Source organism: Lepidochelys kempii, chromosome 7 (genome assembly GCF_965140285.1).
Source record: "Lepidochelys kempii isolate rLepKem1 chromosome 7, rLepKem1.hap1, whole genome shotgun sequence".
In the NCBI taxonomy this organism is placed as follows: Eukaryota; Metazoa; Chordata; order Testudines; family Cheloniidae; genus Lepidochelys; species Lepidochelys kempii.
This window is the reverse complement of record NC_136386.1, coordinates 1279216-1291960: the sequence shown is the minus strand read 5'-3', so window position 1 is coordinate 1291960 and position 12745 is coordinate 1279216. Positions and strand designations below refer to the sequence as shown.

Below are 12745 nucleotides of genomic sequence, written 5' to 3'. Positions count from 1 at the left end.
GGCCCGGGGCCGCAGGCGGGAACCCAGGGTGGGGGGCAGTGGCCCGGGGCCGCAGGCGGGAACCCAGGGTGGGGGGCAGTGGCCCGGGGCCGCAGGCGGGAACCCAGGGTGTGGGGCAGAGGCCCGGGGCCGCGGGCGGGAACCCAAGGGTGGGGGACAGTGGCCCGGGGCCGCGGGCGGGAACCCAGGGTGGGGGGCAGAGGCCCGGGGCCGCAGGCGGGAACCCAGGGTGGGGGGCAGAGGCCCGGGGCCGCAGGCGGGAACCCAGGGTGGGGGGCAGAGGCCCGGGGCCGCTGGCGGGAACCCAGGGTGGGGGGCAGAGGCCCGGGGCCGCAGGCGGGAACCCAGGGTGGGGGGCAGAGGCCCGGGGCCGCAGACGGGAACCCAGGGTGGGGGGCAGAGGCCCGGGGCCGCAGACGGGAGCTGGGGGGCGCTAGCCCAGGGCTCACCTGGGGCTCGTAGCGGATCACCACGTCGTACTCCATGGAGGCGGGCACGTCGCTGACCAGGAACTCCACGGCACCACCCTCTGGCACGTGGGCAAACCCAGCCCCCGTCCACGTGGCTGGCCGGCCCGGGGACTGCGCCCGCTCCACCACTGCGCCCTGCCGTGAAGGAGCCGTCAGGAATGGCCCCTCCTCCCGCGTGTCCCAAGGGGGCCCAGCCTGGCACCGCACGCAGCGGCCTGCCCTGGGACCCCGCTCTCCCAGCTGGCTGCCGGGTGCTGAGCGGGGCCCGCCGGCCCGGCTCCCGGGGCTCTGGATCCTTGGCCCAGACGTTGCAGGTGCTGCCAGGGGCTCGCCCCCCGGCCCAGGTTTCCCCCGGGTGCCCACCGGGGCAGGCCCAGCCCCACCCCGTGCGCTGGCAGCCGAACGCCAGGGCTGGCCCGTCTCACCTGGCGCAGCCGGGCCTCCTCCGCCTCGTAGGTGTAGTGGTCCAGGCGGGCGAGGTAGAAGCCGGCTTTCACCCGGCTGCACGTCCGGCCCACCATGTGGCTACGGCAGGGGCAGCGCCCCGTCTCGACGGCACACCTGGCAGGAGAGCAGGTCAGAGCAGGAGCGCTGGGCCCCTCTGCCCACGGACAGGGCGTGACCCCCACCCCCCAGCCCCGGCAGGGCGGGCCCCAGCCTGCCTGTGAGCAGCCCCCTGCCCCCAGCCCCACGGGTTCATGCCCAGGGTGAGGCCATGGCCCCAGGCCCAGCACCCACTCACTGGTTGTTGTGGGCACCTCCCACGTCGCAGTCACAGGACCGGCAGCCGAGCTGGTCGTGGCTGAGAGCCCAGTGCTCTGGCTGGGGACAGAGACTGCGTTAGTGACCGGTCCGCCTCACCCTGCCTGGCTCCGCCCAACCCACCCCGCCAGGCCCTGCCCAGCCCCACCCAGCCCCGCCCAACCCGCCAGGCCCTGCCCGGCTCCACCCAACCCCACCTGACCCTACCAGGCTCCGCCCAACCCGACCCCACCAGGCCCTGCCCGCCCCTGCCCAGCCCCGCCCAACCCCGCCTGACCCTGCCCAGCTCCGCCCAACCCAACCCGCCCCCACCAGGCCCTGCCCGCCCCGCCCAGCCCCACCCAGCCCACCAGGCCCTGCCCAACCCCACCCAACCCCGCCTGACCCTGGCTGGCTCCGCCCAACCCAACCCGACTGGCCCTGGCCAACCTGCCCAACCCGCCAGGCCCTGCCCGGCCCCGCCCAACCCCGCCTGACCTTGCCCAGCTCCGCCCAACCCTGCCTGAACTTACCCGGCTCCACCCAACCCGACCCACCCAACCCAACCCTGCCAGGCCCTGCCTGGCCCTGCCCAACCCAACCAACCCTGCCCAGCCCCGCCCAACCCTGCCTGACCTTGCCTGGCTCTGCCCAAACCTGGCTGATCGTGCCCAGCTCCGCCCAATCCGACCCGCCCAACCCAACCCCACCTGGCCCCACCCTACCCACCAGGCCCTGCCCAACCGGACCCACCCAACCCTGCCCAGCCCCGCCCAACCCGACAGTCCCGAGCCCCGCCCAACCCAACCTGCCCAACCCCTGCCCAGCCCCGTCCAACCCGTCAGGCTCTGCCTAACCTAACCTGTCTGACCCCTGCCCTGCTCCGCCCAACCTGCCAGGCCCTGACCCCACCCAACCCACCAGGGCTCGGCCCTTCCCAGCCCCACCCGCCTGCCCCCTGCCCCGCTCAGTTGGCCTAGCCCCTGCCCCCTGGTGTGGCTAACTCGGAATGTTCTTGTTTTCTCTGAATACTGTGTGTGCCTCAATTTCCCCTGTGTGTTATTCAAGTGTCCAGGTGGGGGATTAAGGGTGTATAATCATGGCAGCGATGCCTAGATGGTAACTGATGGCTGAAGCCCGTCCCCAGCCAGAGGGTCCTGGCTGACTTCATTCAGGGCGGTTCCAGAGTACCCAGCCTGTGACTGCGAGACATCTGGCTCCACTCCTCCTCCCACCAGCTAGTGCCCCCGATCCCTAGGCACAGGCCAGGGCCTGGCAGCACACCGAATCCCAGGAGCGGGGCCCAGGCAGGCCAGGCCAGGCAGAGCCCCAGGAAGGGGCCCAGTGGGACAGCCCTCAAGCACCCCCAGCCCGTGACACCCCCTGGGGGGGCTGAGGCGGCAGCCCGGGGCCGATGCCGTGGGGAGGCGCTGCCCGTAGGGCCCGTAGGGCCGGCACTCACCAGGCACTGGTCGCACCTTTGGCCAGTCACCAAGCGCTTGCAGAAGCAGTCACCGCTGACGGGGTCGCACTGGGTCCCGCCCGACACCGTCCCCTGGGGGTGGCACTGGCAGCCTGATGTGGAGAGTGGGTGAGAGGGAGTCGCAGGCCAGCACCACCCCACAGCCAGCCCCCTGCCCCGTCCCCACACTGCAGCGCCCTGCCCCACCCCCACAGCGCCCCCTGCTGGGAACTCCCCCCAGCCAGCGCCCTGCCCCTCCCCTACAGTGCCCCCTGCTGGGAGCTCCCCCCAGCCAGCGCCCCACCCCGCCCCCAGAGCGCCCCCTGCTGGGAGCTCCCCCCAGCCAGCACCCTGCCCCGCCCCCAGAGCGCCCCCTGCTGGGAGCTCCCCCCAGCCAGCACCCTGCCCCGCCCCCAGAGCGCCCCCTGCTGGGAGCTCCCCCCCCCAGCCAGCGCCCTGCCCCTCCCCCACAGTGCCCCCTGCTGGGAGCTCCCCCCCCAGCCAGCGCCCTGCCCTGCCCCCACAGCGCCCCCCGCTGGGAGCTCCCCAGAACCAGCACCCTGCCTCGCCCCCACAGCGCCCCCCGCTGGGAGCTCCCCAGAACCAGCACCCTGCCTCGCCCCCACAGCGCCCCCCACTGGGAGCTCCCCCCAGCCAGCGCCCTGCCCCTCCCCTACAGTGCCCCCTGCTGGGAGCTCCCCCCCAGCCAGCGCCCTGCCCCGCCCCCAGAGCGCCCCCTGCTGGGAGCTCCCCCCAGCCAGCGCCCTGCCTCGCCCCCACAGCGCCCCCCGCTTGGAGCTCCCCAGAACCAGCACCCTGCCTCGCCCCCACAGCACCCCCTGCTGGGAGCTCCCCCCAGCCAGCGCCCTACCCCGCCCCCACAGCGCCCCCTGCTGGGAGCTCCCCAGAACCAGCACCCTGCCTCGCCCCCACAGCACCCCCAGCTGGGAGCTCCCCAGAACCAGCACCCTGCCTCGCCCCCACAGCGCCCCCTGCTGGGAGCTCCCCAGAACCAGCACCCTGCCTCGCCCCCACAGCGTCCCCCGCTGGGAGCTCCCCAGAACCAGCACCCTGCCTCGCCCCCACAGCGCCCCCTGCTGGCTGAGGCGGGACTGGCAGCTGGCCCTGTGGCCAGAGGTACGCACGCTGGCAGCCCTGGGGGTTGTCGGCGCTGAGCCCGAAGAATCCCGGCTTGCACTGGTGGCAGCGTGGGCCCTGCGTGTGCTCCTTGCAGCGGCACTGCCCGGCGAGCAGCCCCAGCGCCGGGTCGTCGTGGGCGTCACAGATCCCGCCATCCAGGGCGCCGGCCGGGTCACAGTCACAGGCTGCGGAGCCCCAAACGGGCAGAGTCAGACGGGGCCCAGCCCCCCGAGCCATGCCCTCCCCCCAAGGGAAAGGCCCCCCTGACCTCCCTCCCCGAGACGGGGCTCAGCTGGACACAGACCCCCGCAGCGAGGGCTCGGGGCCTGTTCTCCACCCCCGGCCCCGGGGCCCCTCACCTCGGCAGGCCCCGGGGTCCCGCAGGTCCCTGCCGGGGTCCCTGTAGTAGAAGGGTTTGCAGAGCTGGCAGCTGCGGCCCATGGTGTTGTGCTGACAGTCGTCACAGACGCCCCCGCTGGCATTGCCCGTGGCCAGGTACACGGCCATGTCGAAGTGGCACCGGCGTGAGTGCTGGTTACAGTCACACCCTGCCGAGACACCGGTGCCATCCGGTAATCCAGCCCCCGCCACGCCGCGTGGTGCCCAACCTGGCCCCCAGCCCAGCCCAGCCCCAGCCAGGCCCCCCAGCCCCCAGCTCCGCCACCCGGCCCCCTGCCCTGCTGCCCAGCCCCCACCCAACCACGCCACCCAGCCCCCAGCCCCACCACCCGGCCCCCCGCCCTGCTGCCCAGCCCCCACCCAACCACGCCACCCAGCCCCCAGCCCCACCACCCGGCCCCCCGCCCTGCTGCCCAGCCCCCAACCAACCACGCCACCCAGCCCCCAGCCCCACCACCCGGCCCCCCGCCCTGCTGCCCAGCCCCCACCCAACCACGCCACCCAGCCCCCAGCCCCACCACCCGGCCCCCCGCCCTGCTGCCCAAGCCCCGGCCCCCCGCCACGCCGCCCAGCCCCTGGCCCCGCCCCCAGCCCCCTATCCTGCTTCCCAACCCCTGGCCACGCCACCCAGCCCTGCTGCCCAGCCCCGCCACCCAACCATGCCACCCTGCCCCCAGCCCAGCCCCCTGCCAAGCCCCCAGCCCTGCCGCCCGTCCCTGGCCCCTCCGCTCGGCACTCACTCCTGCAGGCGTTGGTGCTGCGCCCCTCGGCCGGGCGCCAGGGCAGGTCGTTGTAGAAGTTGTTGCACCTCTCACAGTTCAGGCCCTGCGTGTTGTGTTTGCAGGCGCACCTGCCATGCACCTGCCGAGGGGGCGGGCGTGAGAGACGTGCCACGGCCCTGCTAGCCCCAGCCACGCCCAGCCCGGGCCCATGTCCCTGCTGCCCAAAGCCAGACTCCCGGGGAGCTTGGTCCCCAGGCTCGGTCAGTTCTCAGACTCCGCTCTGCAAACAGAGGGCCAAGCCGTGCCAGGCAGCCGGGGCTCTTGGGGCCATGCCCTGCCAAGACCCACAGCCACCACGGCCCAACCCGGCCCATGCCCGTCAGCAAGGGCTCTGCCCCCAGGCACAGCAGGGCCACACAGCCCGTGGGGCTTGGATCTGGGAGTCCCCAGCGTGGGGGGAGGTCGCAGGGCGGGCAGCGCAGCCCCTACCATGCCCTCCAGGTTGGCGTGGGCGCCGGGGGCGGGCGCGCACTCGGAGGCGTGGCCGTAGCAGAAGCAGCTCCCACGCAGCACCAGCTCGTAGAGGGCATAGTAATACTTCTCCTGGATCTCCCGCCGCGAGTCCAGCAGGTTGTCGCCCAGCGTGTGCAGCTTGGTCAGGTTCACCCGCAGGTTGGTGACGCGCAGCAGATCTGGGGGCAGATGTCACCCACTGCAATGCTCCAGCGCAATGCCGGGGCGGGGGGGAGCTCACCCAGCCCATCTCCTGGGGGCGGCCAGGGGAGCCCGTGGGGGGGACCCCGGGAGACCAGGGCGAAAAGCAGCCGCAGCCAGAAGAACCCAGCCCCAAAGAGAACACAGCAGCACAGGCCCCGGGACAGACACGAGCTGGGCTTGGTACAGCGAAGGCTCAGGGCTGGAGCCGCCTGCCCCTCCCCAGGACCCCCCATGCCCTGCTTCCCAGGACTCCCGCAGGTCCTCCCCCGCGCCTTCTCAGGAACCCCCCGTGCCGCCTCAGGATCCCCCCACCCTGCTTCCCCAGGACCCCCCCACCAGGAACTTCACTGCCCCTCTCCAGGACCCCGCGCGCCCCCAGGATCCCTCCGCCCCACCTCAGGACCCCTCGTGCCTCCCCAGGACATACCACCCCTCCCCAGGCCGGGCCTGTGCTGCTCTGAGATCTGGGCCGGATCTCCCTGCGCCTGTCTGGGACCTGGGCATTGTCCCGCTGGGCAGAGCTGGACTCACTCTGGATGGCCGGGCTGTAGGGGTCTCGGATGGGGATGGCCGGGTCCAGGACTCTGTAGATGACCTGCAATACGGAGAAACGCCCCTCAGTCCCGAGTGCCGGCTGCGGGACGGTCCAGGGGCCCCAGCGGGGTGGGGTGCCCGCCTGCCGTGCTCATTTCACGGGGCCCAGAGGTGCTGCCCGGCATTGGCCAGTGGCACACCAGGCTCGGGCCCCAGGACAGAGGGGAAGCAGGCTCAGCCCAGCATGGCCCCCCGTCCCTTAGCTGGGAGGCTTTGGAAGGAAAAGCTCCCGTGTTTGGCTGCTGCCAGCCGCCCCTGGGGAGAAGGGACGTGGCTGGGGCTGGAGCTGTCCCCTCCCGTCTCTCAAAGACAAACAACAAGCACCCGGCAGGGGACGGGGAGACCGGACCAGCAAAGAGAAAATGTAGCTGCTGGCTCGGCTACTGACTTCCCGGGCCAACGGGGACACAGACCAGACGGCCGAGCAGCCCCAGACGGCCCAGCACCAGGCATGCCGAGCCCTGCTCCCGCCGGCCTCTCCCCGGCCCAGACCCCAGGACAGACGGTGGGGGAGAAAAGGGGCACACAGGGCAGGGGGAGGGGCAGGTCTCCCTTTCCCTGGCTGCTTGGGACCGAGCTGGAGCTGTGGCCGTCCTCTGGCTCCCTCCTTTGTCTGGTCAGGACGGCTCTAGGGACCAGGATCGGGACAGGGACGGCTCTAGGGATAGGGCCAGGCCTTGGGATTGGGATTGGGATCAGGATCGGGCCGGCCCTCAGGATGGGGTCGGCCCTCGGGATCGGGACTGGGCCAGCGAAGGCCCAGTGACATCACAGCGAAGCTGGGGTCCCAGGACACGGAGGGGTGGAAGCGCATGCCAGGAGCCAGCTTTTCCCCCCAGGGTCTCTCTCGGGGGACCCAGAAGAGAGCTGGGGCAACAGCCCAGCCCACCAATAGGCCTCATTTCCCACCCCCAAGGGTGGGTGGCCGATTTCCCGTCCCTCCTGCTCAGCAGGTCTTTGGTCTGCACTGACCCCCAGTGCCTGTCCCATGGCAGGGCCCGCCCCGCCCCCGCCTGCTCGCAATCGGGGAAAGGTCCGTGCCCGCGCCGGGTGCAGGATCTCATAGGCCCACAGCCAGCCCACGGGCCAGGGCAGGCGGGGCCACGGCCAAGGACCCCCGCTTACCTCCCCCTCGCTGGAGGGCTCGATGTCCGAGTAGCGGGACTCACAGATGACATCATCCACCCTGCGCAGGGGGGCGGGGGCAGCTCTGGGGAAGGCTGACGCGCAGTCATAGGCGAAGTAGCGATAAACCTTCCAGGTGCGGCCGAAATCCGCCGAGCGCTCGATCAGCATGGCCGCCGGGCGGAAGGTCTGTGGGGAGAGACATGGGGGAGATGGGTGCGCCCCCAGCATGGCCCCGGGCAGGGTGTCGTGGGGGAGGGGAGCTGGGTGTCCCCTAGCATGCCCCGGGGCGGGGTGTCGTGGGGGAGGGGAGCTGGGTGTCCCCCAGCATGCCCCGGGGCGGGGTGTCGTGGGGGAGGGGAGCTGGGTGCCCCCCAGCATGCCCCTGGGTGGGGTCTCGTGGGGGAGGAGAGCTGGGTGTCCCCCAGCATGGTCTGGGGCGGGGTGTCGTGGGGGAGGGGAGCTGGGTGTCCCCCAGCATGGCCCTGGGTGGGGTCTCGTGGGGGAGGGGAGCTGGGTGTCCCCCAGCATGGCCCGGGGCGGGGTGTCATGGGGGAGGGGAGCTGGGTGCGCCCCCAGAATGCCCCTAGGTGGGGTGTCGTGGGGGAGGGGAGCTGGGTGCGGACCCAGCATGGCCCGGGGCGGGGTGTTGTGGGGGAGGGGAGCTGGGTGTCCCCCAGCATGGCCCGGGGCGGGGTGTTGTGGGGGAGGGGAGCTGGGTGTCCCCCAGCATGGCCCGGGGCGGGGTGTTGTGGGGGAGGGGAGCTGGGTGTCCCCCAGCATGGCCCGGGGCGGGGTGTTGTGGGGGAGGGGAGCTGGGTGCGCCCCCAGCATGGCCCGGGGCGGGGTGTTGTGGGGGAGGGGAGCTGGGTGTCCCCCAGCATGCCCCTGGGTGGGGTGTCGTGGGGGAGGGGAGCTGGGTGCGCCCCCAGCATGCCCCGGGGCGGGGTGTTGTGGGGGAGGGGAGCTGGGTGCGCCCCCAGAATGCCCCTGGGTGGGGTCTCGTGGGGGAGGGGAGCTGGGTGCCCCCAGAATGCCCCTGGGTGGCGTCTCATGGGGGAGGGGAGCTGGGTGCGCCCCCAGCATGGCCCCGGGCAGGGTGTCGTGGGGGAGGGGAGCTGGGTGCGCCCCCAGCATGGCCCCGGGCAGGGTGTCGTGGGGGAGGGGAGCTGGGTGTCCCCCAGCTTGGCCTGGGCAGGGCGTGGGGACAGGTTGAGGGTGATGAAGGGACAGGACTGGTGGCTCCCAGGAGGCCTGGCATGTCCCCCCATGTCCCGGGGAGGCCTGGCCTGGGCGAGGGGGCCCCGTGCCCGCCCCAGGCAGGGACCCACCTTGAAGGTCATGATGAGGTGGGTGAAGTGGAACTCGGCCTCCAGGTCCAGGCGGATGGTGACGTGCTCCACGCCTGCGGAGACGGGGCTGTGAGTTCTGTGGGGGCTGCAGTGGGGCCGGGGCGAGGCCCCCTCGGATCCCGGTTGCTGTCAAGGACTCGGCTACCTCCACCAGGCAGGGGGCCAGGTGGCAAAGAGCCAGGCCAGGGTGGGTCCGGCCCGCTGAGTCAGCGCTTCCCCGCGTGGGAGGGAAGGGAAGGAGAGGGCCCCAGGGACCCCCAACCCACACTGCTGCCGCAGCCAGCCCATGGGCCCCACGCTGGCAGGCAGCCCTTCTCCTGCCTAGGGGAACACAGGGGCCATACTGAGTCGGAGCCTGGCCCGTCTCTGTGGTGGGGGGACCCCAAGGCCCAGCCCCCACAAGGCTGCCACCTACCCCAGGGGCTGGATGGGGATAGCTTGGCCCAGGGGGGCAGAGCAGATCAGGACTCCTGGGGGAGTGGGCAGAGCCTGGCCCCACACACACGGGCCAGGCAGTCTGGACAATGGGGCTCTCTGCAAGGGAGCTGGGGGTCACCGTGGGGGACTGGGCAGAGCCTGGGGGCAGGGCTGAGCCAAGCAGGGGGTGGGGCTGGGGTCCAGAGGGGGGCTGAACTGGGGGGCTGGGGGCAGGGCTGGGCTCACCGTTCTCTGACTGCCACCAGGCCTTCCTGCGGTGGGGCGCGAAGGAGGGGATGGCGTTCTCAATGCCATGGCTGACGGGGTTGGCCAGCGGGGAGTAGGGCTGGCGCGAGTCGCACACAAAGCACTTCTTCTCCTCCTGCAACAGAGCCCTCAGCATGCACCCACCTCCTCCCTCCCGCCCCATGAGCCCCCCACCCCGGCCCACAGCGCCCCCGGCCCCAGCCTGCCCCAGCCTGCAGCGCCCCCGGCCCCAGCATACCCCTGCCCCAAGGTGCGTGGTGCCCCAGCATGCCCCCGCCCTGCAGTGCCCCCCACCTCAGCATACCCCTGCCCCATAGCACCCCTCACCCCAGCCTGCCCCTGCCCCAGCATCCCCCCTCCTTGCAGCGCCCTCCACCCCAGCATACCCCTGTCCCACGGCAGCCCCCCTCCCCAGCATGCCCCAACCTGCAGCGCCCCCCGCCCCAGCCTGCCCTGACCCCACGGTGCCCCTTGCCCCAGGATGTCCCCGCCCCACCTGCAGGTGGCTGACGATACAGTAGGGTTGGGGTCCCTGCAGCCCACATGTGGAGGAAGCTTTCAGCCGCTCCGCTCGGCCCACAAGCAGGTCCCCGGTGACTGGGTAGCAGCTGCCCAGGGAGCAGCCATGTGGGGGCTCGGGGTACTGGCACAGGCCCCCCCCCAGCACTGTGGAGAGAGGTCAGAGCTGAGAGGGGAGCAGCTCTGGGTTGCCCCAGCAGGGAAGTTTGGGGTCTGCACCCCACCCTGGGCAAGGGAGATGGGGGTCCGTGCCCTGTCCTGGAGCAGTGGGGCACCTCCCTGCCAGCCATGGAGGACACTGGGTCTGCCCCTTCCATGCTGGGAAGCCAAGAGCTGTCTGCTTCGCCTTCCTGGTGAGCCCAGGGCCTCCCTGTCTGCACAGAGCCAGCTGCCTTCGCCTGGGGATGGGGGGCGGGGAGGTGCCCTAGCCTGGTGCCAGGGCCTCTGTCCTGATGCCGGGGAGGAGGATGGTGCCCTAGCATGGGAACAGGGGGTGCCCTGGTACCACGGGGGAGGGGAGTATGCATGGGGCAGAGGGGGGCTGCCCTGGCACTGCAGGGTACAGGCACTGATGGGCATTGGGACCCTTTGTTCTGCCATTACCCGGGAACTGGGGCTCCCTGGCGCAGAGCAGGGCCAGAGCCAGGGGCTGGTGGTCACAGACAGGGGTGGGGGCCATGCTGAGGGTCTGGCTCCACGCTGCTCTGAGCCCCCCTTGGCCACCTGCCCCTGCCCCTCAGGCAGGGCCAGGAATGTGGCAGGCCGAGCCCTTTCCGCTGGCCCAGGCAGAAGCAGCTGGCAGCTGGAAATAGCCAGGCCCTCGCCCTCCCCGGCAGGCAGGCAGCCAGGGGAGGGGTGTCTTTGGTGGTGGGGGCTGCTGCATACAGCAAGGCCCTGAGCCGCCGTCCCGGGGTCCCAGGACCCTGACCGTGCTGCCCCGAGCAGGGCGCTGGCTGCCCAGCCAGGAAGAGGGCCCAGGCCGGGGGTGGGCGGCCGGGCCTGGAACCCAGGAGTTCGGGCTCCCTCCTCCCGACCTGCGACACTACTGCTCATGGGGAGGGCTGCAGGGGAGCTTGGCGCCATGCCCCAGCACACTCCCTGCCCTCTGGCTGGGGGGCTGCTCACCCTGCAGGGGAGGGGACAGCCCTGCCCCGCCCCTGCAGGCTACGTCCTGGGCACCCAGCCAGCTCCGGCCAGTCCCCTCTCCTACCACTGAGCTTCAAAGGCAGATGAGAACCGGCTGCCCTGGGGTGTGGCCCACCCGCTGCCCCCCACCCCCGGCAGGGGCACGGCCTGCACCCCTCCCCCTAGCTCATGGCAAGGGGGCAGCACAGAGCCAGGCCGGCAGGGCTGTGGTGATTTATCGAGCTCTGGGGCCGCACTGGGGGGCGAGGGGTGGCTGGCAGCTGGCCCTGGGCACAGGGTAACAAGGAAGCAGAGCCAAGGGAGTGGAGGCCAGCGCCAGGCTCAGCTGGCAGAGGAGCAAGGCAGGGGGCACAGCTGGGACTGGACCCAGGAGTCCCAGCTCAGGGAAGAGGCCCAGGGCTCACCCCAAAAGCCTGCAGGCTCCTCCCCGCCCCACAGCTCCTGGCACTGACGCCCCATGGGGGATGGGCCAAAGATGAAGCATGAGCCCCAAGGGTGCCAGCAGGGAATGAGCCAGTGCGACCCCCACCTGGTAGCCCCACCGCAGCTCCCCTGCCCCTGACTGGGCTGTGCCCCGTGGGCCATACAGGGGAAGGCACGTGCTCCCTGCACAGGGGCCGCCGGGAGCGAGGGGCTAGGGACCGGGGGGGGGGGGGGGGGCACAGGACCTGGGGGGAAGAAGGGGGGGCAACTGAGGGGCGGGGCCGTGGGAGGAGCTGCCCTGCCCCAGATGTCCCAGGAACCCCCCACTCTCTGGCCAAGCTACAGCTTCCCTGCCCCCCAGAGCCTAGACCACCCAGCCAGGAGACAGAGCATCTGGGGCGGGGCCGGGCGGGGCTGCACATCTGGGGCCGGGCGGGGCCGGGCGGGGCTGCACATCTGGGGCCGGGCGGGGCCGGGCGGGGCTGCACATCTGGGGCCAGGCGGACGGGGCTTCCCTCGTCCTGGGCATCACTCAGGGGCCCCGGGGCTCCCGCTGCCCCCCGCAGGCCGGGCCGGACTCACCCGCCAGCAGCCAGCCCCACAGCCTCATCGGGGCAGCCCGGGTCCCGCTCGCCCTTCGCCGCAGGCTCCTCTTCCACCCTGCGGGACAAGCCGGTGAGCGGGGCCGGGCCGGGCCGGGCCTCCCGCAGACCCCCGGGGACGCGTCCAGCCCGGCCCCGCTCACCTGCCCGGTCCGGTCCGGTCCGACACGGCTCGGCTCGGCTCCGCTGTGCCCGGGCCCGAAGTTGGGAGAAGTTGGCGCCGGGCCGGAGGGAAAGTGCGGGGCGGATCCGCCGCTGGGATCTGGGGCCGCGGCCAGGGGAGGAGCCCGGCCGGGGGGGCTCCCGGGGGCGGCGCCTCGTAGGGGGGCCAAGGGAAAACGGGACCCCCGGCCGGGGGCAGTCGCCAGAACCCCGCCCCTCCCCCCATCGCCGCTCGTCCCCCTCCCCCCATCGCCGCTCGCCCCCCCTCCCCCCATCGCCGCTCGCCCCCCTGCCCCCATCGCCGCTCGCCCCTGGGCAGGTCCCGGGAGCGAACGGGACAAAGGCCCTTGGGCCGGGACAGGGCTCCAGAAAGGGCAGGGGCCGCCAAGCCCAAACCACACCCAGGGGCCCGAAGCACCCTGCCACAGGGACACTGGCTCGGGGTGCAATGGGGCGAGCGACACAGCCCCGCCCCATCCTGGCCCTG

General features: G+C 72.6%; 1 protein-coding gene across 1 annotated transcript in view; it reads right to left on the bottom strand.

Moving 5' to 3' along the window:
- The window catches only part of LAMB2 (laminin subunit beta 2), a 42877-nt gene extending 30442 nt beyond the window's left edge, over window positions 1-12435 (bottom strand). The window contains 15 exon segments of the mRNA XM_073350846.2: window positions 450-605; window positions 896-1031; window positions 1213-1292; window positions 2674-2786; window positions 3819-3998; window positions 4173-4361; window positions 4953-5073; window positions 5424-5626; window positions 6183-6246; window positions 7371-7559; window positions 8702-8775; window positions 9386-9521; window positions 9903-10072; window positions 12077-12154; window positions 12240-12435. Of these exon segments, the coding sequence (XP_073206947.2) occupies window positions 450-605; window positions 896-1031; window positions 1213-1292; window positions 2674-2786; window positions 3819-3998; window positions 4173-4361; window positions 4953-5073; window positions 5424-5626; window positions 6183-6246; window positions 7371-7559; window positions 8702-8775; window positions 9386-9521; window positions 9903-10072; window positions 12077-12104 (1839 nt within the window). The 5' untranslated portion in view covers window positions 12105-12154; window positions 12240-12435.
- Window positions 12436-12745: the final 310 nt, after the last annotated feature.